A 26,956-nucleotide genomic window follows, 5' to 3' on the forward strand; every position below is an offset into this window, starting at 1 on the left:
GGGACCCATACTAAACATTTCTAACACTAGAAAAAGTGCCCTTCCGGGCACAGGTCTCCACCAGTGTGTGTGATGTTTGGCAAAATGTGTAGGAGTAATATATAAACGTGTGTGTGTGTGTGTGTGTGTGTGTGTGTGTGTGTGTGTGTGTGTGTGTGAGACGCGGCTTGGCCTGTTGTAGCGCCACCATGAGGCTGATTCGAAAACTGTCAAGTGGCATTTCTTCCTCAGCCTAGTGGGAATATGCATGCACAGTTTCACCGCAATCGGACGCTGCGTTGAGTAGTTGTGGCGATTTGTACAAAACGGGTACAAAGCAGGCTACTCCTGAAAAGTTTAGAAGCCAATCGTAGCCAATGAGGGTGGATTATGATAAATCAAACAAACCCGTCTTGATCACATGACTATGGAGAACATGTGTACTGATTTGCGTGAAATTTGGATAAAATCTGAAGGAGTAATATTAGAAAATGTGTTTTACATATGTCGGCCTCCTGGTGGCGCTATAAAGAGCAGATGTGAAAAATTCCAGGCAAATGTTTTTCCTTGGCCTCTAGGGAGTTGGCATACAAAGTTATCCACAGATCCATGCAGTTAGAGGTAAAAACACTTTTCGGCCAGTTATAGCGCCACCATGAGGCTGAGTTGAAAATGTTCATGTGGCATTTCTTCCTCGGCCTAGTGGGAATGTGCGTGCACAATTTCACGGAAATGACATGATGTGTTCATGATTTGCAGCATTTTGTTTGAAACTGAGCACTCCTGTGAACTTTGGAAGCCAATCTTAGCCAATCAGGATGGAGTCTGAGAAATCTGAAAGACCTGTTTCGTTGAATGGCTCTAGAGAGACTGTGTACCAATTTGTGTGATGTTTGGACAAAATCTGTAGGTGTACTGTCCAAAAACTTGTTTTGCACAAAGCGGCCTCCTGGTGGCGCTATAACAGGCCGTTCTGGAAAATGTGGGGCAGAGGTTCATCGTTGGCATCCAGGGAGTGTGTGTGCAAAGTTTGGCATCGACCGGGTTAACGGTGCCGGAGATTAGCTGGTAACAGACGGACGGAAGGACACACACACGGACACACGGACACACACACACACGGACGGAGTGCAAAACATACTCTCTCCCCATGCCTTCGGCCTGGTGGAGACAATAAAACCTTGGTGTACTCAACATGTCCGGGTTCACTTTTTGGCTACTAGGCTAATAGCCTATAGTATTGTGCTCGGGTGTTTCCTTGCAGAAAGTGTGTGTGAACAGATCTGCAATTCTGCCTATATTTGTCCACGGACCCCATCTGAAAGCATTTTGTGCCAAGTTTGTTTTTTTAAAAGCATATCGTTGCTGTCGGGAGGAAACCTCCTAACTACATTTTTGAGGTTTTAGTTTTTTTTTGCATAAACAGTGCTATTGAACACCCTTTACATCTGGGTGTGTTTTAAAAAATATATATTGTACCGATGGAAAGTAGTAAAAAAGGCTTTGGACAAAACCTCTTAACTCCATTGGACCTCAAACTGTCTGCTAGTGCTAAAGCAACTAACTCCACCACCTCTCCCCCTCTCATGCAAGTAATTGACAATAATAAAGTCACAACACCAACTTTAATTAGACAGTAGGCCTATTGCTTTGTTTTCAAAATATAAGGTGTTCTTCATTTCCTGAAAAATTGTGGATTGGCTTTAAATTGCAAAATGTTGTTCTTTTGGGGATTGTTTTCAAAGACCTGCGGTTGCTTGTTTCTCTCACAATGAATCTGGCAACACTCAGTGGAGCCTGCCTGGCAAATGACATGGGGGGGGGGGGGGGTCCTTTTTGTGGGCGTTGCTCAGACAGAAGGGGGGAATCTTTATTCCAAAGTGTAAGGGATATTATATCCATCGCCTGAGGAGGGCAGCATTACACTTATCAGTGTACAGCCTGCCGGAAACTAAACGAAGAAGACAGAAGGGGGGGGAAAGGAAATGATACTGCTCTGCAACCGTATTATGTAAACAACTCTGTGCTTTTTTTCTGGTTCTATCCTCAAAAGTAGCAGTTTCTTTTTTTGTATTGACCTGTATTATTATACTTTCGTTTTGAAATCATGTACCCATTCTATTAAAAGACGAAACGAGTCGAGCACAGCCAGGACAGAACAGAATATTCTCCAAGACGGGACAGAATCCAGGATGGAGCCGTTCTGGCGTAGCACTAGAAGATCAACGTGGTGTTCTGTCCCTCGGTGTCCCTCTGAACACCGTGGTTATAGCAAGAACCAGCTGGAAGGCATCATATCCTATTCGTTTCCAACGGGCGACATGGCCAGGTGTCGGCGGTGGGCCGTTGCTATTAGAGACGTGATCAATGGTGAGAACAACACGTCCGCGAACGACACTCAATACCTCCGCGTGTGCAGCAAGCACTTCACCGAGGAGGACTATGAGAAGAGCGACCCCATGGCGGCTTGGATGGCCCGGGGGGGACACCGCCAGGAAGAACGGGGGAGGAGGCTGAAGAGCACCGCCGTTCCCTCGCTCTTCCCGTGGAGTTCTACTGGAACGACCGGTGGTGGTTTGGAGAAATGTAGCCACGCAGGTTTGTTGATTCGATTGATTGAATATAGTTTATTAGACAAATGTATAAACAGCAACAGACTGAGTGAGTGATTGATTGAAGTATGTATTAACAGTAGGCTATGCAGAATAGTTGCCCTAGAAATGAAATGAAATTAAATGATTACTATATTTACCCAGGGTATCTGGGCTAAGCTCAAGAACTTGTTTCCAGCCAGGCCCTGCTCATAGAACATTTCATCGTAGTGGTTCAATGCCTTGTTCAAGGGCACTTAAGCAGTGGTAATTTTTAACGTGTCGGACCGCTGATATGAACTGGCGAAATCCGTTCGGCCACCACTGCCACGCCGCTGAATGTCTCCTGTTGTTTCATACAGTTTGTACAGTATTCCACATACAGTAGCCATACAACACCCTGGTTAATTTCTGGTCGGGCGCAAAATGCGCGGCATTAAATGTGATAAATGCTCCGTTTGGACTCACCCATTAAATAATTCCAAAGACGTGGAGTGAAATATGGTCCTCTAGTTTCATATCCATGTGAAAGTTCTGGCACAAAACGTGTATTTAGTCAATTATCTCCACCTTTTCACAAGATGCACACGGACGTCTTTGGCTTCACTCACACCTTTCGATCTAGCATACAACATTGATGCATGCTAGATGTATACAAAGGGTTTGTTTACATCTTGCCCCAATGCATTTCCAATGGAAGTCACATGGTTTGCCACAACATTTGTGTTGTACGGCTTTCGGCTGTGTTTCGACTGCCCCCCTCCCCCTCATACAACAAATGTTGTGTCAAACCATGTGACTCCCATTGGAAATGAATTGCGAGCTTGCATCAGTAAACAAGTCTCATGCATCAGCTATACATCAATTTGTTGTGCACGTGTGAGTCAGGCCTTACTCTCCGGGCAAAGGGGCCCGGAATGATCGATGGACTTCATTTATCAAAACTTCCTCTGATCACCACAAACGTCATCACCAATAGACCAGGGAAGCACAAATGTTTGGGACACACAATTGGCAGGTGCCTTGCAATAGGTGCTGGGTAATTAATCACACCACTTGCCAATTGTGTGACCCAAACTTGTGTGTTTCCCTGGTCAATTGGTGATGACGTCTGCGCTAAACAACAGGAAGTATTGGTAAAATCAATCCATCGATCATTCTCTCTAGGTTCTCCATACATCCGGCCAGCTCGTTGGTGCTTTGCACTCCTGCATCTTTCTTGAGTACATCCACATAATGTTAGTATGGGACATCCTTGTGGCCGGTGCCCATGTGTTGGTTCCCACAGCATCAGTCTGCTGGCTGGGAGCTCTTGGTGCCTCTGGCAGTGTCCTGCGAGTCTCATTCTCCGGGCCCCTTTGCCCGGAGAGAAAGACGTCCGTGTGCATCTCGTGAAAAAGTGGAGATAATACACGTTTTGTGCCAGAACTTTCACATGGATATGAAACTAGAGGACCATATTTCACTCCACGTCTTTGGAATTATTTAATGGGTACAATTGAGTACAAACGGAGCATTTATCACATTTAGGCTGCGCATAATTCAATTCAACCAGGAGCGGATGGAAGGGATCTATGCCTGTGATACATGAGAATTTATGAAGTATATGAATGATCACAGACATTCTAGCAGAATAGGTACATTTCAAGCAGTGGCGTTCACAGACATTTTTGAGGGGCAGGTGCTCAAGTGAAAACCGTCCGGTTGCCTTAATAGGAAGGGTATCCGGAGAACTCGCCAGTTTACCAACTCGCCGTGATTTGTGCATTTTAGTTTTACTTCACCTTAATTTAAATTGTATTGAATTGAGAGAGGGAGAGAAGATAGTTGTTAAGAGTTAACACTAGAGAAAGTAGCAATGCTAAAAGTTTAAACACCAAAGTACAGAAACAATGTAATTCATTAGTAAACAATTCCTGAAATGGTGGGCCTACTTATCATTCGTATTCACCTTTTTATCATCATCTAGCTGACTATTTAATTACACAAAAGAATTGTATCACTTTGGAAATTAACTATAACATCTGTGGGTTTGACTTACTACACTGATGAAGACAGCATGTTAGCATAACGATGAAGACATTGATGAAGGATTTTCGCCACGGCGACTTAGTAAACTGGCGAGTTCTCCGGTGGCTCAGGGGTAGAGTGGCTGGATGGTAACCGCAAGGTTGCCTGTTCGAACCCGGGCTCCCCCAGAGTTAGTGTCGAAGTGTCCTTGAGCAAGACACTGAACCCCAAATTGCTCCTGATGTGCTGGCTAGTGCCTTGCATGGTTTCTGCCACCATCGGTGTATGAATGTGTGTGTGAATGGGTGAATTGATGCACAATCTATGTAAAGCGCCTCGGATAAAGGCGCTATATAAATGCACCATTTACCATTTATTCATAGGGAGTACCAAAATATCGTTGAGGGGGCGTCAACATATGTGTCATGTGGTAGCGTCCGCCATACTTTTGGGATTCTATGGTTTGTTTACATTGAGCAACTATCCTGTGTGCTAGTATACATTCTTTTTTTAAACTGACCTCACAATGGTGCAGACTTGCTCAGTACATAAGTGCCACAGCAGGTCACGCCGAGGGAATGAACCAGAAATCGGAATTAGATTTTCAGCTTTCCAGCATGGTGATGGCATCAAGGAAGCCAGATTGACGAGTTAAAAAACAAAGAAAACAAAATGAGTTTTGTTTTTTCAAAAGGGCACATTGCTGTCCAGAGGGCAAAGGGCAGGTGCTCTAGCACCACCTATCTGTGCACGCCACTGATTTCAAGCAATACAACTTAACTGGACGACACCATAAAGCATTTCACTTGTTTACAACAAGGTCCACCCTTTTCAATTAAGAACATTTAGGGCGCATTTTGAAATACCGCACCGGAGAGCACTCGCCTATTAGTGCACTCAGTGTGCTATTTCTGAACGCGCCCTTAGAGACGTACAAATAAACACTTAAAATACACTTCTATATAACAAAAAACAGGAAATCATAAAAATGGGGGGGGGGGGGGGGGGGGGGTCATTGAGGGAGTGGAAAAGGGGATGGGTCATTCTTTCTATTCGGTCACCAAATGTATTTTATTTTTGAAAAAGTTACTAGGCTGAAATGGCACCGAGATTCGGTGCCATTTCAGCTGTAAGAAAAAAAAACGTATTTGTCCAGTTTAATGCATTATTCCAATTTTCCATGACAGTTTGACACTGTAACAGGGGGCACACATGTTAACAGGGGGGGCATTATGCAAAAGGAAAAAATAGAACACGCACATCCACTACACTGAACGCCAGGTGCTGGGCTGAAGCAAACAATATAAAAGAAAGTAAGGTCCGCACACTGGACTAAGCTCCAAAAGCTTAAGTTTTTATTTTTTATTTTCTCACCACAGGGACATGACGTTTTGAGCCTCACGGCTCTTCATCAGATGATATCGTAAATACGATATCGTAAATATACAAATATACAAAATCAACCATATTATGAAAATCAATTTCCTCTAAATTATTATTTAAGCATAACGGGATCATTTTTGCTTTAGCACGTCAGTAATGGAACCTAAAACATTAGAGAAAAAGCAAATTAAACGGTGATTCTGTAGGGTTTCTCTAAAAAACATAATGCTACTTTCTGAAGTCATTTGGCTAGAGAAATAGTCAGGGGGGACAGTAAATTGAGGGACAAAATTGATTTCAAGATTTTAAGCAGTAAAATTACATTTATCACAATTAATAACATTTGGTGAGAAGCATTAGAAGTATACTATATAACAAGATTTCAAAATGTTGTTTCAATTTGATTAGATACATTTGTAACTGAAGCTGAAAAACATGCACAACACTGTACCGTTTATTACAACACTATTAATTTAAAGTGCTGTTACCCCAAAAGCGAAATTAAAATACAAAGGTTTTAATTTTGCTACATTTAACAACAACATTTAGCTGCTCTCGGGGCTAACACCACTAGGTCTCCAGTTATTAAAGTCCTTTCTTATTCACTTGATTTCAGACCAGTGTGTGGCTGTGGAGTCTGTAATGTTCGTGTTTGTAGGTTGTTCAGAAGGCATACGACAACGGACTGTTCAATAGGCTTTATTATAAGACTGCGTGATCACACTGAGTAGTGCTGCCGGAATTGTCCAAAAATTACATTCGGATATTCGTTTTAAAAACCCACGTGGATTCGAGCAATTCGACCCATTCGGATTTCGATTCCGATTCGGGGCCATTCGGATTTTTTAATAATTATATTTACACCAATACAACCTGAGACATAACATTTAAGATCGTAGGAAGAGTGTGAGGCAGCTGATTTATTCTTCAATGTATGCCGGTGTCGGCGTGTCGCGTGGCAAATATAACTACTACTACTACAACTATAATCTACAAGCTCACAACGCTTACCCACGGCACCGTCTCGCGAAAACTTGCACAGCATTTTTATTTTTTTTAATTCGAATCTTAATTTTATATATTCAGTTATTCATTTATTTTTTTGATTCGAAAATTCGTTCGAATATGGAATATTCGTTGGCAGCTCTAACACTGAGTGCTGGCTGCATATACTGAATGAGACATACAGCATGAAGTGCCTGTATGTGTCCAACAGAGGGCGTAGTTGCACATAAAATAACATGTCTCATGTCTTGAATATCACAGAGTCCAGACTGCAGGTGAAGATGAACTCTCCAGACTCAGCCAGGGACGTTTCTATTAAACAGGAAGCTGAAGACGTTTCTATTAAACAGGAAGCTGAAGACGTTTCTATTAAACAGGACGCTGAAGACCAGCCACACCTCAGTAAGTTTCATGTGCTCTTTCTTTCTTTAATATGTTCTGTAGGGTTAGGCTTCCGATCCGATCTTTATATTTTATACAACACTTATGCCATGTGAGCTTACTTATGCCTTTCAATTATTCAAAGGCAAAAATAATGTGACTACTTTTATTAGAACTATAGAAGGACTGTCATTGTGGATTTTTTTTTTCATGTCGTATGAAAGCAGGGAATGTATTGGTTAATTAGATTAGTGAATCTTGCAACTACAGCTTATGGAACTGAAGTCAAAGTTAAAACTCTTGTAGAGAAAATCTTTCTTTGAGATTTACATTAGACACAAGCCTATTTAGACACTATTTTATTGAAATAAAAAATAAAATCTCTGATTTATTTCTCCCAATCACTCAACTCACGATACGATTTGTATCACGATATGAGGTTCACGATTTTCATGATATTTTAAACAAAACTAAGCATTTTTCGCATTTTTTATTTAACTACATTGCAAAAGAAGTAGCATTACTTTTGACAGTGCAGAAACATAATTGCCTTCCTTGACTTCTCATTTCTCACACACACCATAATTCACTAGCCCCCCTAAAAAAAAAGAAAGAAAAATAAATTGTAAATCGCTACATGCCTACCGATAGGTTAGGTTGCATTTTGAGAACCCACACATTTTCCGCATGCGCACAAAGCGTGCATGCTGTGTGGCCCCCCACACAATCATTCTACAGCTGTGGCCCCCGGCCTAATCTAGTTGAATACCCCTGGCTTAGAATCTGCACTTTCTTTCTTACTCTTTACACAACTGAAACATTACCATTATGTGCAACACAATTTCTATCGGGTGTGGAGAAATACTTGCTCGGTTGACTGGCAGCGTGAACAAGACATTTGGCAGTACTTTGTGAGATTTGATCGCTACAGTAGTTTGTGAGATTTGCCCCAGACACACAGGCAGACAGATTCACCGACACATTTCCAGACGTACAGAGCTACGCAGTGGAAATCTTTTACATAGATAGTTAAGCTACCATCAGTCCACATTTCAAGCTTTCATTGTCAGACGTGCTTCTGTTTCATAACGTCATGCACTGAGTGGCATGACTAATTTACTCCCAAATCAGAGCTCGGGTGTGAAGTAACATGATTTTAAAATTGTTTCAGAATTTCATGATTCAAATTAAATATTTACAGTATATGACTTTATTTTGCTCAAATCTTTCAGAACAGCAATAACCTGCAGTTAGTAACGGTTTTCTTGGTAGGTAATAGCTCATTTTGTACATGGAACATGGAGGAAGAATGGATTTACATTTTAGGAACTCAGTGTTGACCATCATGTTATGTTTCTGCTCCTAGACATCCTGCACATGGTTGTGTGTAAAGAGGAGGTTTCTCCTGAACAGGAGAGGAGCCCCAGTCTGCTCCAGGAGGAACCCGAGCCTCTACACATTAAAGGGGAACAGGAGGAGCTTAAAGAGGAACAGGAGGAACTACTTCAAAGACCAGAGGAACCTGTTGGGTCAACGTTGACATTACTAGCAGTGAAAGGTGAAGCAGAAAAAGATGACGAAGAAGACATATCTTCCCACTGCTCTGAAGTTGAAGTTGAACTTGAATCTGACACTGAAGTCACTGAAGACAGTGATCATTGGGAGGAGACCAGTGAAGGCGATGATGACGAACAGCCTGACAAGAGTTTCAGTGACTCAGGTTCCCTGAAGAAGCACCAGCGTGTCCACACTGGAGAAAACCCTTTCCAATGTAAGCATTGTGACAAGAGTTATAAGATTTCAACTTCCCTGAAGACACACCAGCTTGTCCACACTGGAGGGACACCTTTCCAATGTAAACATTGTGACAAGAGTTTCAGTTTTTCAGGTAACCTGAAACAACACCAGCGTGTCCACACTGGAGAAAAACCTTTCCAATGTAAACATTGTGACAAGAGTTATAAGAATTCAACTTCCCTGAAGACACACCAGCTTGTCCACACGGGAGGGAAACCTTTCCAATGTAAACATTGTGACAAGAGTTTCAAGGTTTCATGGAGTTTGAAGGCACACCTTCGTGTCCACACAGGAGAAAAACCTTTTCAATGCAAACATTGTAAAAAGAGTTACAAGTTTTCAAGTAATTTGAAGTCACACCTTCATGTCCACACAGGAGAAAAACCTTTTCACTGTAAACATTGTAACAAGAGTTTCAGTCATTTAAGTTCCCTGAAGACACACCAGCTTGTCCACACTGGAAGGAAACCTTTCCAATGTAAACATTGTGACAAGAGTTTCAAGGTTTCATGGAATTTGAAGTCACACATTCGTGTCCACACAGGAGAAACACCTTTTCACTGCAAACATTGTAAAAAGAGTTACAAGTATTCAAGTTCCCTGAAGACACACCACCTTCGTGTCCACACGACACCAGCTCGTCCACACTGGAGGAAAACCTTTCCAATGTAAACATTGTGACAAGAGTTTCATGGTTTCAAGTAATTTGAAGTCACACCTTTGTGTCCACACAGGAGAAAAACCTTTTCACTGCAAATATTGTAACAAGAGTTTTAGGCCTCACTCACACCTATACATCTAGCATGGTAGATGTAAACAAGTTGTGTCATGGCCGCCCCAATGCATTTCCAATGGAAGTCACATGGTTTGACACATTTGTTTGATGCTGTTGTACGGCTTTCGGCTGTGTTTCGACTGCCCCCCTCTCCCTCATACAACACGTTTGTCTCTTCAAACCACGTGACTCCCATTGGAAATGAATTGCGAGCTTGCAACAGTCAACAAGTCTCATGCATCAGCTATACAACATTCTGTTGTGACAGTGTGAGTGAAGCCTTAGTCATTCAAATTCCCTGAAGACACACAAGCTTGTCCACAATGGAGGAAGACATTTCCAATGTAAACATTGTGACAAGAGTTTGTTCAAGCATCAATGTTGTATGCTAGATCGAAAGGTGTGAGTGAAGCCAAAGGTGTCTCTTCAGATTACTTGAATCATTATTCAAGTAATCTGAAGAGACACCTTTGGCTTCACTCACACCTTTAGATCTAGCATACAACATTGATGCATGCTAGATGTAAAGAAAGGGTTTGTTTACATCTTGCCCCAATGCATTTCCAATGGAAGTCACATGGTTTGACACAACATTTGTGTTGTACGGCTTTCGGCTGCCCCCCACCCCCTCATACAACACAAATGTTGTGTCAAACCATGTGACTCCCATTGGAAATGCATTGTGAGCTTGCATCAGTCAATAAGTCTCATGCATCAGCTATACATCAATCTGTTGTGCACGTGTGAGTCAGGCCTTAGTGTCCACAGTTCTCACAGGACAAATAAAAATATGTCAACAGTGTGACCAAAGTTTAAATAACTCGGGTCACTTGCTAAGACACCATTGCATTCACACCATGGGGTAAAAAAAAGTTTCCACTATAAATGAGCTTGCTGGGAGGATAAAATTAAACAGCTGTATATTTGTAGGGAGGTCGATAGACAAGGACAATATTATGGATTATTATACTGCTATATTTCAAAACAAATATGGGTAAATTCTCCTTCTACAGCACGGCCACCCAGGTGTGGAATGCCCTGACCCCTTCCCTCAAAAAATGCAATCACTTACATCTTTAACACAGGCCTGAAAGTCCGCCTTTCAGCAGGCCCAATGGAGAGGAAACTAGAAAAAGTGCCCTTCTGGGCACAGGTCTCCACCAGGAGGATAGGACTGTGTGAGATGTTTGGCAAAATGTTTAGGAGTAATATAAACATGTTTTTTTGTTTGTTAGTTTTTTTGCAACAATTTTCTTCATTTTGTTGAGGAAATGCAGAGCCAGATCACTCATAGCATGAGGATAGAATTCTGGATGAGCAGGACATGTGCTAACCTGACTCCGCCAGATGGGGCAGCAGAGAGTACACTGGGTTCCCCCCTCCTGCTCCCATCTGGGAACTCTCAGGCAGACTTGATGCCCGGCCACAAAACGGCCTGGCCAATCAGCAGCAGCTAGAAGCTAGAAGCTGCTGCTAGAAGCTGCTAGAAGCTGCTGCTGATTGGCCAGGCCGTTTTGTGGCCGGGCATCAAGTCTGCCTGAGAGTTCCCAGATGGGAGCAGGAGGGGGGAACCCAGTGTACTCTCTGCTGCCCCATCTGGCGGAGTCAGGTTAGACATGTGCAGCATTTTGTACAAAACGGGCCACTCCTGATCATGTGTACCGATTTGCGTGACATTTGGATGAAATCTGTGTGACTAACATAAGCAATATGTTTTGCAGAAATCGGCCTCATGGTGGCGCTATAACCGGCAGATGTGGAGGGATGCAGGGACAATGTTTTTCCATGACCTCTAGGGAGTGCGCATACGTAAGTTGTATACAGATCGATGCAGTTATAGCGCCACCGTGACGCTGATTTGGGGGGGGGAAATTGTGGCATGTCGTCCTCGGCCTAGTGGAAATGTGCGTGTATAATTTCACGGAAATTGCACACTGTGTTTGTGATTTGTGGCATTTTGTTCGAAACGGACCAATCATGTGAGCTTTGGAAGCCAATCTTAGCCAATCAGGATGGAAGATGAGAAATGGTGCAGATCCGTGTTGATCACATGACTATGGAGATAGTGTATACCGAATTGTGTGATGTATGGATAAAATGTGTACGAGTAATCTACAGGAATGTGTTTTGCCTAAATTGGCGGCGCTATAACAAGCCGTTGAGGAGTATTTGGGGCAGAGGTTCGTCGTTGGCATCCAGGGAGTGTGTGTGCAAAGTTTGGCATGGATCGGGCCAACGGTACCGGAGATTAGCTGATAACGGACGGACGGAAGGAAGGAAGGAAGGACGGACACACACACACCCACACGGACGGAGTACAAAACATACTCTCTCCCCATGCCTTCGGCCTGGTGGAGACAATGATCACTTCTCCTTTTAACAGGTGCTCACCCCACCTCCTAACTTTCTCCCACTATGTACATAGTGTTTTATTTTTTCCTGTAATGATATATTTTGTTGTTGTTGATATTGATATTTGTTGAGTGGCGCTAGCCCCTCCTATGGGGCTTTGTCTTTGTGTGAACACAAACAAGATGATTTGATTGGCTGATCATCATCCCATAGCGATGACTTGATTGGCTGATGTACATATTGAGGATAAAAAGTGAGGGCAGAAAAGGTGATTGGCCGGAATGATATTTGTGATGATTTGATTGGCTGAGCATGGAATGTGATGTATGATGATAAGAGCGCCCCTCACTTCACACAAGTGTGATTTTCGTTATTCTTCATGTCATGTCTATGAATTGATTGCATTGAGCCTGAATGGAAACAAGACCGCAAGGACTTTTTTTTTTGTGCTATCCCTTTTGGAATCAGTGTTTGACTGAACTCTGTTGCTGTTATGTCCAATCAACAGAAATAACAACATTGTTACTAATTTGTTTAAAATGATTTTTTCCTTCAATGCATTGGTTTGATTAATACATTTGTATACTTTACATTACCTGCATAAATGAAATGCACAGCATTGTTGAAATTAAACATTGTAATTGTACCTATGCAACTATATCTGAACATAATATTTGCAGTAGCCAATACATTTTACCCCCACTCTTTCTCCCCAATTTAGTCTGCATGCCAATTAAGTCCTCCCCACACACATCTATGTGTAGTCACTACTGTTGTATCCTACCGAGTGGAGCCCACAACGCAGGTCACCTTATTATTTGATTGAACACGTACGCCATAATATGATTTGATTTGGGTGTGTTCTAAATTAAGTGTTTGTGTTGATTAGCGTGTATCCAATTACTGTAAACTAATACTATTATACTAAAAATGATACAGGTGAAGGAAAAGAGACCTTTTTTCCAGTACAATAATGTTTCAAGTTTACATGTACAAATAAATAACATTAATCAGTGCTGCAGTTCAAACAGCAGTGACAAATTAAGAACTTTGTGCAAAATGTATCAGGTCTCTGAGACCCGATGAAGACCAGAGAGGCAGGCGGCCGCGGGGCGTTACCATGGGCGGGTCTTTGTCTTTGTTTAAAGACCTCCAGAGTTGTACTATGTGCTTGGAACTTTGGAATATACACACATGAATTTCCTACAAACTCAATTTCCAGACTATTACAGGGTCCAGTTTTAAATCCTGATGTATCCTTGAAAATATACCAGCCTTCAGTCTTGCAGATTATTGTGCCATGCTGCTCTGTAAGTCGGTAGAGGGTCCTCATTCTCATGTTCTCAATGAGCGAGTCATTCATTCTGCAATTGTGCATTTCCATCATAATTCTGAGACTGCTTGAAATGTGTCTCCTTACTTTCAGAAAGAGTATAGCCTACCTTGAAAAAAAATGCAACCTGCTGATTTAATTGTTCTGCTACTGAAGAGTTAATCTTTCAAGAACAGATTCTGTACTGTGCTACCGAATCTGTCAGCAAGGCCATTTAGAATGTGTATACACTGTTGATAGTGGGAATGAAAACACAGGCACACTACAGGAAGTGAAGGGCTGAGGCCAGGCCAACATCCTGTTATACACGTTCTATTGAGCAAGGACTATTAAAAGAGGACAGGAAGCGAAGACCGTACGGTGGACTCCATCTTGCTCCCTGCTTATAGCCCATTGTGCATGTTTCTTTCCTTCCAGGGAGCAACATGGAGTCCACCGTACGCGTACAGCCTTCGCTTCCTAACCTTCCTAACCTTATTTAATTAACCTTGCTATTGAGGCGGAAGAGGCAAATTCAAAGTAAACAAACAGCAGAGGGTGCTGTTCTTTATTTTTTTGCTGATGGGTTCCCAGATTGCTGAAGCGTTAACTTTGGACCTTAGCTCAGGGCACAAGTTAAAGCTCCTCAGATTCTCTACTGGTCTCTTCTGGTTGCTCTGGTGGAACCGGTCATACAAGGCATATCTTTGGGTAATGGGGTGGACTGTGGTAAAGGGATCGCTGTCCTTTGTTGGGGGAGAAGAGTGAAGGGGAAGTGGCTCGGTATACTGTTGTGGTCTCCTCATGCCACATCTTTTGACATAGGCCTACCCTTTTCTTCCGCGCTCTGCCTTGTGGTGTCATGCCTGCATGAAAAGACAATCAGTAATGCAAGCAGCCGAATGCAAGTGTACCCTCAATAACAAAACAAAACAATTGTTTGTCAAGTACAAAACTTAACAACTATAGTACACAGTCAGGCAGCTCTGCAGATAATTAAAAAAATATATATATATATATATATATATATAATTACACTTCTTCATAGAGTGCTTCTCCAATGGAGCCCCACAACCAAGCTACCCATCTGTCATTTTACATTGTATACCCATATATGGAAATCTCTGTAGGCCTTTTATGCCCATAAGTGGACATGCTGACATGCCCATATATGGAGAATCCCCTATAAGTTCGAATGATGTAAACAACAGTAGCCAACCATTAAATTCCGGCGTGAAGAAGTTTCTTCTTGTTTTGTAGTTTTGTGGCGTTTTGGCAGCCATCATTAAGCGTTCCATTGGCGCCATCTGCTGGAGTGATATCTTCACTGTGCAAACTATTACAGTACAGTGCCCACTAGACCAGGGTTTCTCACTTAGAGTATAATATACTCTTTATTTAAAACTATCCAGCAGTCTACAATCTCACAACACGGACCCGATTGTTTTGTATGCCGTTTTCACTATATTTTTAAATACAGATGAATTGGTTAACGCATATTGTATTCTTTCCCTTCCTAGAAATGTAATGGAGTACAATATTTGTCTTTGAAATGTAGTGGAGATTCCAAAGATGCTATTACTCAAAGCATACATGTAAATACAGTACTCAAGTACTCTACTGTACACCACTGCACATAGTATGGTAGATATATTACACAACAGATTGAGCAAGATGAGACATTTGAGAAAATAAAATACAAGTTCACTCCACACGCTTTGAAAGATCTGGCATCATTTTATTATTGTCACTGTAACCACTGAAAAGACCAAAACATACAGTAAATGTCCCCTCAGAACCGTTCCAGTGTTTCCCAAACTATGGGTCGGGACTCTGAACAGTTTGACAGTTAAAGGAGAATTCCATGCTAGAAGTCTTTCTTACCTTTTCTTTGTAGTTGTTACGTCCCCACCAAAGAGGTCCAGGTGTTTTTTTGTGCAAAAGCTCCTTATTGGCTATTTCTCCTACCATAAGCCCTCAATGAATGGAATTGAATGGGGCTATGGGGTGTTGTGCTAATTCGCTTATTTCCATCGAAATAAGTAGTAAAGTGTGCCGCTTGGGATATTATTTACATTATGAAGAGAGGATATATACAATATTTAGGGCTTATGTTAGGGGAAATAGCCAATAAGGAGCTTTTGCACAAAATAACACCTGGACCTCTTTGGTGGGGACGTAACAACTACAAAGGTAAGAAAGCCATTTAGTATGGAATTCTCCTTTAAGTTTCATCTAGTCAACAGCAGGTACAGCTCATAGACAGACCCAGTTTTAACAAATTAATTTCCAAAATATTTCCTATATAACAATCATTCAGCACAATCATGTCTCTTACTCCTACAGTATGTGCAATGCCCAAAGACAGGCAGTACTAGTGTAGCAACAACACAGCATAGACCAGGGTTCCCCAATTAATTTTCCTCAAGGGCCATATTTTGACTAGGGTACCAGGCTGGGGGCCGAGTCCGCACGCGTGAGGTCGAGGTCTTGCCCTAAAAAATCATTTTCAGGACAAGACCCCATTTGAAAAGGATGCCCAGTTTGACATGCATAGGCTACTGAGCCCCATTTAATTTTTTTGTTTTTTGTTTTTTGTGGAAATTCCTCCGCGGGCCGCAAATGGCCCGCGGGCCGCCTATTGGGGAACCCTGGCATAGACTATAGAATGGTAATTTCCATTCCAAATTTCATGCATTTTCTTTTTGCTACACCACCTATCCTAGGGCAGGGCATACGATCACACACTGCAGCACGTTGAGAGCTTGTAGATCTGTTATTTTTGTCATGTACATTAGGCTGCAATGAAAAACAATGTATGTTACATATTTCATGTAATGTGTTTATTAACTAAATCAATAGTCAAAAACAATTCATAATTGGCATATCCATTTTTTTTCAAGGAGCCAAGACCCTTCATGAATTCCAAATCTTTTCCAGGACTAATTTCAAAATATTTCCATGAATTTCATGACCGTGGAAACCCTGTATAGAAGTCCACCTTCGTCCATAACTGTTGAAACAAGTCTTACATTCGTAGCATTGCTTTGGTCCATCCATCTGTGAAATGTCTCCACCACCATGGAGTTGTTGAAACAACAGACGGTCTATGGTTCAGTCTCTGTGTGCTCATTCATCAGTCAGTAAAGTAATGTTGAGTTTGAGGCGCTAGGGGACAGACTGGCACTTTATTTACCACATTGGAGGATGTGGTTCCTGACCACATCCTTGTCCCCCAGCAGCATGGCATGATTCACCTTCTAGGATGCAACTGTTAATCAACTAATTGATTTAAAAAAGGTAGGGTGAGTGATATTTTCTGGTTGAAATAAAGGTGATCCTTGCGTTGCGTTTGTTCACAGACTCTCTCCAGCTCCGGTCCTCCCTCTATCCTTTATAACTCCATGTTCTGAGGGCAGTATCATGAGAATACTGCCTTTTAGTCACTTCAGTGACAGCCAATTGATTGCCCCAAAAGGGGAGTAGCTTATGAGTAAGAATAGGCCTGAAAGAGTTGGAGAGACTCATATTCTAATAAGCATTGCTGTATAGAGTGTTGAGTAACATATCACTTACCATACCTTAAATCTATTGTAAATCAAAGAAAATAACATTTGATAATATCAATTAATTAAGGTCATTATAGGCAACAAGTGTAGTTTGTGTAGTAAACGGTCAACAGTTGCAGCCCTATTTACCTTCTGAGTATTCCCCTTTCTCCTGTCCTGCCTTGTCTACTTTCTCCTGTCCTTTCTTATCTCCTTTGTCCTGTTCTCCATTACTCTCTTCTTCCTCTCCTTTCTCCTCCTCTCCGTCGCTGGCTCCTGCCCCTTCCCCTTCTCCTTTCCCTTCTTCTCCATCACTCGCTTCCTCTCCCGCTGCTTCCTCCTCTCCCTTCTTCTCCTCCTCCGCTCCTCCTCCTCCTCCCTCTTCTCCTTCCTCGCGGGCGGCGCAGCATCTGCAGTGTCTCTTGAAGCCTCCCATGTTTACAGACCTGAAGACGGGGGATGGGGCGAGATTATGAAAATCAAAGTTATTGTAGTTTTTAACTCTTCCTTCGTCTTTATTTGCATTTTGTTTTGGTGTCGAGTTTTCATTTTAGATTTGTTTTTTAAGCAGCGTTTGCCACAGACAAGGCCAAGTCTTTTCTTTACGTACGTACGTACGTACGTACATACAGAGATGTTGATGACCCCCGTGTCGGACCCCTACCTGAAGGAGCAGAAGGGACAGCCGTAGCACCCCGCCCGGTGCTGGGTGCTCATGTGCTGCTGCAGGTACGAAGGCAGGAAGAAGGAAAGCTGACACTCCTTACAGGAGTACGGACGTTCCACATCATGATTACGCGCAACGTGGCTAAAGATGATCCCTGCAGAGCGAGAGAGAGAGATTTACATATTGGTGGGGGGAACGGAAAATGTATCAAAACCAACATTTAGAACCTCTCAGTAGTATTTCTCATTCATCGACAAATCAACATGCCAAACGCTCTGCCCCCTGTTAAAGTTTTATTGTTTACGAAGCCTAAAAGCCAAACAGAAAAGCAGTTTTGTTTATTGTGTAACATGTTCCCATGTTAATTTCCAAAAACACACAATTATATCGTTAAATCGCAATTATTTGGTTTAGCCTCATTTTGGGTTGGGGTTAGTAGTTACTTATTTCTCATCACACTGTCGTGGAAAACCAGTGAAAATCATGAAACCGTGATCATTTCTCCATAATCATCCCATCCCATCCCCGAGTACTAGTTAGTTAGTAGTCTCGCGTGGCCAGACTGTTGCCTCTCGCAATGTTCAAATGCTTCCGTCATACAGTCTGGAGCAACGGAATCTCTATCATGAGTAAAATATAAAGTGGCCGGAAATGGAGCCTCATCCCCACTTCCTAAACGTTTCGTCTTTACAGTCGCTCAGATTTATCCTAATATAAATACAAAACATCTAAGCATATATAGCTTGGTGTTTTAGCAGAAACAGAAAAAAGAAAAAAAAAATGTAAAAGATATTTTAAAAGATATTTCCGTGAATAGAACTGGCAGCTTCCTTACTCGGATTTCGGGATTGGTGTAGTTCCAGACTATATATAGCATTCGGAGATTGTGGAATAGTTGTCTGGCTCATGTTGGCTTGTGGTGGACATTTTTGTCAACATTCCATTTTTGCCACGGACATACACAATGAGTGGACAATAATATTACCAGAAACTAGGGCATTCACTAAAAAAATCGATTTATCGATTTCATTAACACAAGTTCATTAACACATTTCCCCATATCATATTTTTTGCTCTATGTGTGTACAGAATTCAAATAGCATTGATTATTGTCACGGACAGAAGTCATTATTTCCCTTTGCATATGCACCGGAGCGCACTCGCCTATTAGTTTGCATTGCATTCAGAACGCGCCCTTAATTAAAAACCAACTGCAGCTGTGGCTCTCAGCGTGCGGTGTCCCAATATTGACTGGCTGAATTTTAAGTTTGAACTACGCTGTGTCAGAGAAGTAACAGATAGAAGCGCGGAAACTTTATCCCCAAACGATATCCCCCTCACCTCCGTGCTGGAAATAAAACGTCTGGCTTTCCGAGGCTACATCCGACGCAATGACTGTCCTGTTTCTGGTTTAGCTTTACGCGCGGGGCACATCATATGAACCTCTCCGTCTCCGGTCAGTGCGGGTTGTTTATTTGCATGGCTCAGAAAATAAGTAACAAACTAACATGAGAACGTTATCGAGTTGGAGGAGGAGAAGGTTCACGTGGAAGTTAATGCATATTGTATTCTGATGATGTGCCAAACTGCTGCTGGCTGCTGCGATGATAATATATAAATATAGACCCTATGTCTTCTATAGGCCTATTGTGTTCTGAAGGTCAGGCTGACTGCCACTAGTGTTAATGTTATATTTTGTATTGTGTTCTCGGGCTGCTGTGCTGCGCGCTGCTGCTGGCGCTGTGTGCCAATGATGCCCTCTCTCCTGTTGTGTTCTCTTTTCTGGTCTGTGTACGACGCACACACTGTTTAGTATTTACTATTATGTTTTGATAATCAGCGCTTTGCCATATAGATGATACATACACTGTGCCATATTGGAGAGGCCACTGTGTGTGTGCGCAGTGCTTTGTTTGACATGCTCTGTATTTGAGCACGCACACCTCCACCCGCCCCTGTTAATAAATTAATATCGGATAAACCGCGGGTGAAATAATGCTGGAAATAAATTAATGGCATCTATCTATAGGCTTATTATAGTTTTTAAAACGCACAAAATCTCGGCGTGCGTGCGTTAGTAGTATTTTAATATTTTCCATCAGGCACACATTTTAGACGCCTATATTGGCTAAGGAAGGACCACAACAACAGAGTGGTCTGCTAGCTGCTAGGCTAACAGGCAGCTGAGAGTATGAAACAAACTTAAAACTAGCAGCGAGCCAGCGACGCGTTGTGAGCTTGTAGAGTGGCTATACACTGTGCTTCCCTGCAGCGGTTTGCGGGTGGTTGCGGATATATAAATTGGATTAATTAATTTATGCGGTCGGATAACGGGCGGATTATAAATATGCACACTCGGATTCGGGTGACAAAAAAGCTCATCCGCAGGTCTCTACCATACATATTCTGAAGAAAACCTGGAGACTTGACATTCCCTAAGTGGGTGTTATGATCAAAATAAGAACATTATAATGGTGTGTAAAACAGAAATGTTGCCACGGACAAGACCAAGTCTTTACCACAGACACATTTGTCCGTGTACGGACATGTTGGTGACCCCTGGTCTGGCTACGCGAGACTACAGTTAGTTAGTAACAGTGAGTATAGTAATAATACCTTTGGACTTGGTCTTCCATCCACAGAGGAGACAGACGTAGCGGCTCTTGGCGTAGCTCACCACCTTGGCCCGGGCCTTCATCTCCTCCGACAGGAGGTCACCGCCGCTCCCACCGCTGCCGCCGCTGGACGAGGACATGAGCGCCAGCTTGGCGGCCGTGGCCATCATGGCCTGGCTGCCCGCCTCCTCCTCGTTGGAGCAGGAGGAGGACGAGGACGGCTGCTGGCTCTGCTTGGTGGGCGCCGTGGCGTAGGCGTACGCCCGCGGGATCTTGTGCTTCTTCACCACGTGGAGGATGCCCGTGCCCTTCAGCTGGGTCTTGAAGTCACACACCTGGCAGGGTGTGATTTTGCACAACAATGTTTTAGTGTTAAGTCTAGTTTTAGTTGAACTAAATATCGCAAGATTTTTTTAGTTGACTGAATCTACAGTTGATTTAGTCGACTAAAATGTACTTTGGGCAGGCCTTGATGCCGTCGTAATGACCGATTTTACACTTGCTGAAAATAGACGATCTACAATTCTACAAGCTCCCAAAATAGCCCGATCTACAACGCGTCCGGGCAACCAAGTGTAAAATGACTTGGATCTCTTGTCCACTAGTCCCTTCCTAACATTTTAAGTCTAGTTTTTATTTGTCGACAAAATTGTCAATTATATTTAGTCTCATCTTTAGTCATCGTAGCTTAGTTTCCATTTAGTTTCCGACTGTCGGTGAAAAAAAAAGGTAGTCTACGAACATTTTCCATTTTTCCTCATACAGTTTTAGTCGACAGAATCAACACTACACACCTGACAGCAGTAGTAGTCCCCGTCTAAGCGCAGCACGCCCTTGGACTCATCCGACGCGTCAGCGTCCGTTGGGACGACGCCGTTTGGGTCACTTTCTTTTTGGACGTCGTCTTCCTCCTCCTCGTCTTCGTCGTCTCCCTCGCTGCTCCTCTTGCGCTTGACGGAGTCAGCTTTTTTTCCGACCTTGTCTGCCTCGCCTTCTTCCTCCGCCTAGAAGTATACAGGCATATACTGTAGATAAGACACGCTTATCCCGAGCGACTATAGAGCGTCGCAGTCCCGCCCCCTTTCAGAACGACGAGGCACCAGGAAATAATTCCCCATAGGCGTTTCAAAAATAATTTATTTAAAGAAGAAAAACTCTTAAAGTGTTGTACCCTGCCCTTTTTTCCTTCTAATCATTTGTTCGGCCCAAGAAAATATGTTTACTGTCATGATTTGATGAAGGCTTAACCGCCGAAACGTTGGATTCATTTTTGTCTTACCTGCTGTCCTAATAAAATATTGGCACTCTGGCTATTGGCGTGTGCGGCCACCCTCTTGTTTTTTCAAGATTTCCTCTACAGTTTTCTCCCATGTGCCGGCACCGCTACAAGGACTTTGGTGTGCGTTAGCTTCTTTGTACATAGTACTGTCATGATTTGTCAATTCCCCAAACATTCTTCCCATAGGCGTTTCAAAAATAATTTATTTAAAGAAGAAAAACTCTTAAAAAAGTGTTTATAGTCATGAGTTGTCACCTGCCGAGTTGGCTTTGTCCGAGGCTTTAAAGGTCTTTAATTAAATACTTTTTGAAACGTCTATAGGCAAAATGAATGGGGAATAATTTCCTGGTGCCCTCGTCGTTTTGAAAGGGGCGGGACTGCGACGCTCTATAAGACAAAACATCATGCCAGTTTAAACATTCCGTACACAGGCACTACACACCTCCTCTGCCTTACAGTCCGCCAGTTTCTCCCCGTCCTCCCCTCCTCCTCCTCCATCTTTCCGTCCGTGGTCCATGCAGTGAGTGGTGACGATGTGGTCGTACAGGCTGGGGAAGTACTTGGTGGTGAAGTAGCACTGGTAGCAGTGGAACAGACTGGCCGTGCTCTGGTAGATGATGATGTTGCCCAGCCGCCCCACCGGCACGCTGTCCAGGTGGCTGGGGTGGGCGTCGGCCGCGTGGGTGAGCAGGTGGGCGTGGCTCTTGGAGAAGTGGCCGCAGAGCGGACACTGGAGGTGCGCGGCCGCCCTGGCACCCGGGGCCGACCCCCAGGCCCCGCCCCCGGCCGGCCGCCACGACGGCGTGGTCGCGGCAGCGGCGCCGGTGCCGCCGGTAGGCGCGGCTTCCGCGCTCGTCGTCGTCGTGCCGTCGGAGGGATCCTGGTGGGAACAAAAAAATGCCGGAAAATTGTTCACGTGCCTTAACCCATTTAGACCCGAGGACGATTCTACAAATGCCTTCCATTCCATAACATGACGATTCTGCAAATGCCTTCCATTCCATAACATGACATGTTTCTTGAAATGTTTCTATGTCAGTGGTTCTCAAACTATTTCATGTCAAGGACCCCCAGCATAATTGGCCGCGGACCCCAATCTCAAAATATCTTGTCCCAGGGATCCCCCCAGAAACAAAGATTTGAGTTAAAGACGTCCGCTCTGAAAGAATATATATTCAAAGATTTGTGCCACATAACATTCTCACGATTTTTTCAAAAAAAGCAGATCTAGAAACTCATAGAGCTCATGAGCTTGTAGATCTGCTATTTTTCAATAACTAAAGTATAACATAATGCTTTAAAAAAACACCAAAAGGGGTTCCCGTCCAGAATGGGTTAAAGCAGTGAAAGGAGAATTCCGGGTTATGTTATTATATCCAATAACGAGTGGTACAGGTGAAAACGTACATAACATCCAGAGCGCAGTGCAGCTCCGACCGTGCACACCCGAGTCTAAAGCCCTAACCACACCAAAGGGTCAAGACGGTTTTAGCGTTGTCCCTGTGGTGTGATATGTCTTGTTGCACGTTGACCCACGTTGACCCTAGTGATTCAACACATGGAATTCAATGACCCAAACCACACCAAAGGGTCGAGACGGTTTTAGCGTTAACTCCTTGCAACCGTTTGGACCCAAGAATTTGGACCCTTCACTGTGGTTAGGGCTTTAGGTTAAATTGCTTACTTGTATTGCTCTGAGATCTTTTTTTATAACAATCTACACATCTGTCATTCATAATGACCAAAGTTGTTGCACAGTGTTTTGTCCCAAAGGGGCTTCTGTGACAAAGGCAGCGAAGGAGCCTAAGGCCCTACGCGGTTACGGTAATTTACGGCAACATGCTCTGAGCTGTGGTCCGCTCTGGATAGAATAAAATCAGATTACGGTAACAAGCGCGTTGGTCCACAATTCAAGCAAGCAGGCAGGTTTTTATTAGCTCAGTGGTAAAAAAAATAAATGTCAATCCAGGTTAGAACAGAAAGGTTACAGAGGATTGCTTAACCACGTTAAACCCTGTAGCAGTTTGTTGAACTATACACGGTGGTCAAAATAGCCAGCCTACATTAGCCTTTAAAAGAGTATAGAAACCATCATACCCCGCCCCATTCCCACGATGTGGTCTCCATGTCTGCAGGAGCCATGTCTTCTGTCCTCATGCTCTGTGGAGGAAAACAGAAAGAAATATAGTTCATGTTCCATATGGCAGGATTGGCAGCTAAGACTCGTAAACCCCAGTGGTTCCCAACCTCTCTCTCCCTCCACCACTTTTAATAAACGTAGGTTTTTGCATGCCAAAGCTACATTAAATTGAATTGACTGATGAGTGAGTGAGTGAGTGAGTGAGTGAGTGAGCACCATGTGCATCTCTATACATAGAAATACTAAACAGAGCAAACTACTGTTAAATACACTGCTATTTGTTCCAAAGGTTTTGCAAGTGAATGCAAAACACTGAAATATGACTGCCAGTTTGCTTCAAATGTTTATCCCAAGCTAACTTTTCCTACATGGATGTATAACTTTTTTTCTGACAGCAGTTTTTTGTAAGATAGAAGAAGAAGATGATTAAACTCACCAACATTGCAGCTCTAGGCCAAGCTTGAATTATCCTCTTTCAATCTGCCGAGCTTTTGTGTCATAAAAATCCACGTAGACATGTTATGAGCTACTTTCTGTCAAGACATTCTGTGCAAGTGATTCTTTGGAGTTTGGAAGCGCTCGTCGTAAGTCACTGAACGGCCCTGGCCCCTGCGTGCCATTTGTTTCACATTTGCACATAATGCAGGAGGCAGCAGCAGCAGTGTGACCCCTTAATAAAAACGAGTGCTTCCAAACTCCAACACTCCAAAAAGAATCACCTGCAGAGGATGTCTTGACAGAAAGTAGCTTGCCCTAGCTGCAATGTTGCTGAGTTTAACGTTGTTTAATACAAGCAGATCGCAAACGCAAATTGGATGAGTGGGGAGTCAATGGAGGGTATTGCAATCAAATCAAGGTATGGAGAGTCCTTGAAATGTAAAAGTTTGAGAATCACTATTTCTACAATATAGAGCGTCGCAGTCCCGCCCCCTACCATGGACCAGGAAATGATTCTCCGTTCATTTTCCTCATAGACATTTCAGAAAGTATTTATTTAAAGACGTTTACGCCGCGGACAAAGCCAACTCGAGTCGTGACAAATCATGACAACAAACACAATTTTTTGGGCCGAACAAATAATTAGAAGAAAAAAACGGCAGGTTACAACACTTTTTTTGTTGTTTTTCTTCTTTGTAATTATTTGTTTGGTCCAAAATATTGTTTGTGTTGTCATGAGTTGTCACGACTCGAGTTGGCTTTGTCCGCAGCGTAACCGTCTTTAAATAAATACTTTTCGAAATGTCTATGGGAAAAATGCATTGGGATTAATTTCCTGGTCCATGGTAGGGGGCGGGACTGCGACGCTCTACTTTGTCATGACTCGAGTTGGCTTTGTCCGCGGCATAAACGTCTTTAAATAAATACTTTCTGAAATGTCTATGAGGAAAATGAACGGAGAATCATGTCCTGGTCCATGGTAGAGGGCGGGACTGCGACGCTAGAGGGTACTATGCGCGTGACATCATCATCAAACCCGGAAATTATGAGTGGCAAAAAACTACTTTCTGGCCATGACAGCCCATACATCCGAACAGTCATCACTATCTGATTGCATTAAACAACGTTAAACTCACTTTGCATGTTGCTTTGCCACTCGATGTGCCATTCACTTTAAGCATGCGCATACCCTCTATTGATACTTTTTTTTTCGTTTTGTTTTTAAAGTTTTTGTGAGGTTTGGGCTTAGGGTTCAGGTAGTCTCGCGTTACCAGACTGTTGCCTCTCGCAGTTTTCAAATTCTTCATCGGGAGATTGTTTGTGGAATAGTTGTTTGGCTCAGAGTAATCTAGTAAGAGTGGTGACACGCTTTGATCTCGCCGCAAAGCGGGTACCTATGGGCGATAATTCCAAACATTGCTCCTATGGCTGGAACTATTCCATTGAGATAGAATGAGCACTTCCGCATTCCATTGTTACAATGAGAGTCAACGGGAGTGTCATTACTCTCTTATTAGATTACTCTGGTCTGGAATAAAACCAACACGCCCGCCTGGGCGGAACACCAAAGAAAGAGGGAGTCCATTAATTCATTCATTCAGTCCAAATCACCCACCTCTGCCTCTCCCTCAGCCACGCGTTGCTGCTGCTGCTTCTGTCCAGATGTTTTGTTCCCAGCAGCAGTGGACGGGGCCGCCGCAGGCCACTCCATCGCCGCCCCGTACGTCCCGCCACCACAGCTCTTAATAAGGATGGACGGCACGGCGTCCGGCTTCAGCCTGTTGGACTTGGAGCGGACCAGCACCAGGGCGCCCGTCCCGTCCGGCTGGTACCTCTGCACGTAGTCGTCATCCGTGAAGTGGGCGCTGCACACCCGGCCGTTGAGCTGCTTCTTCAGGGGCATGTCCGCCTCCCGCAGCCGCAGGGCGCCCATCCAGCGGCGGCGGCGCAGCAGGTCGCTGCGGCCCCGCGGCAGAGAGTGGTAGTGGACGTGCTGGCCCGTGAGCTTCGTCTTGTAGAACTCGTTGCCGCAGTTCGGCACCACGCAGCGGCACGAGGGGGGGACTTGCAGCGAGGGGTCCGCGGCGTCCGCCGCCATGATGCCCCCGTAGTTGCTGGTGCTGATCATGGTGCTGCTGTTCGCCGCCATCAGTGTAGGCATGTGTGTGTGTGTTGTTGTTGAAAAATGGTGGTGGTCACTGTGTGACTGGGGTTTTCTAGGTAAGAGATTGCAATACCGCCGCCGACTGGCCTGGAGGGTGTGTGTGTGTGTGTGTGTGTGTGTGTGTGTGTGTGTGTGTGTGTGTGTGTGTGTGTGTGTGTGTGTGTGTGCCAACACTCCTGGGTCATGCATGAGTCTTATTGTCATTTATCCTGGATCATGTATCCTGGATTATTTGGTATATCAAACTCCCAAAATTCACCAGAACACAGGACCTTATGCAGCTATAGGCTACATGTTTAAAAGAAAATCACACCCGTGTGAAGTGAGGGGCGCTCTTGTCGTCGTACATCATCCAATAAATAATGTATATAGGCCTACTTCTTCATGAATTAATTTGTCAGCTTATGTTATTAACTTATCTTTTAACCATGATACAATGTTTAGAAAAAAACTCATCTTTTCACCATGATCATAAGATGACAACTGAATTAATGTGATTGGTAAGCCGATTTGCTCGTCT

The 26,956-nt window shown here is 43.5% G+C and overlaps 2 protein-coding genes across 4 annotated transcripts; one reads left to right on the plus strand and one right to left on the minus strand.

Moving 5' to 3' along the window:
• The first annotated feature begins 1,966 nt into the window (after nt 1-1,966).
• On the plus strand, nt 1,967-13,124 carry LOC306924173 (uncharacterized protein). 3 transcript variants are annotated; one of them, XM_079502567.1, is made up of 4 exons: nt 1,967-2,577; nt 7,230-7,370; nt 8,716-9,814; nt 11,643-13,124. In XM_079502567.1, the coding sequence occupies exons 1-4, from the start codon at nt 2,172-2,174 to the stop codon at nt 11,770-11,772; spliced, it is 1,776 nt and encodes a 591-aa protein (XP_079358693.1). In that variant the 5' UTR covers nt 1,967-2,171; the 3' UTR covers nt 11,773-13,124. The 3 variants fall into 3 exon arrangements, with proteins under 3 accessions (XP_079358693.1, XP_079358695.1, XP_079358694.1); XM_079502569.1 differs by having other exon boundaries at nt 8,716-9,120; XM_079502568.1 differs by lacking the exon at nt 11,643-13,124 and having other exon boundaries at nt 8,716-10,221.
• Nucleotides 13,125-16,413: 3,289 nt separating this feature from the next.
• On the minus strand, nt 16,414-26,479 carry LOC306924171 (uncharacterized protein). The gene is made up of 7 exons (XM_079502565.1): nt 25,888-26,479; nt 23,792-23,854; nt 22,137-22,574; nt 21,210-21,419; nt 20,417-20,750; nt 17,798-17,954; nt 16,414-17,579 (listed from the first exon to the last, which is right to left on the minus strand). The coding sequence occupies exons 1-7, from the start codon at nt 26,431-26,433 to the stop codon at nt 17,276-17,278; spliced, it is 2,052 nt and encodes a 683-aa protein (XP_079358691.1). The 5' UTR covers nt 26,434-26,479; the 3' UTR covers nt 16,414-17,275.
• Between the last annotated feature and the right edge of the window lie 477 nt (nt 26,480-26,956).

The sequence above is a fragment of the Electrona antarctica genome (assembly GCF_951216825.1).
Source record: "Electrona antarctica genome assembly, chromosome: 6".
Classification (NCBI taxonomy): domain Eukaryota; kingdom Metazoa; phylum Chordata; class Actinopteri; order Myctophiformes; family Myctophidae; genus Electrona; species Electrona antarctica.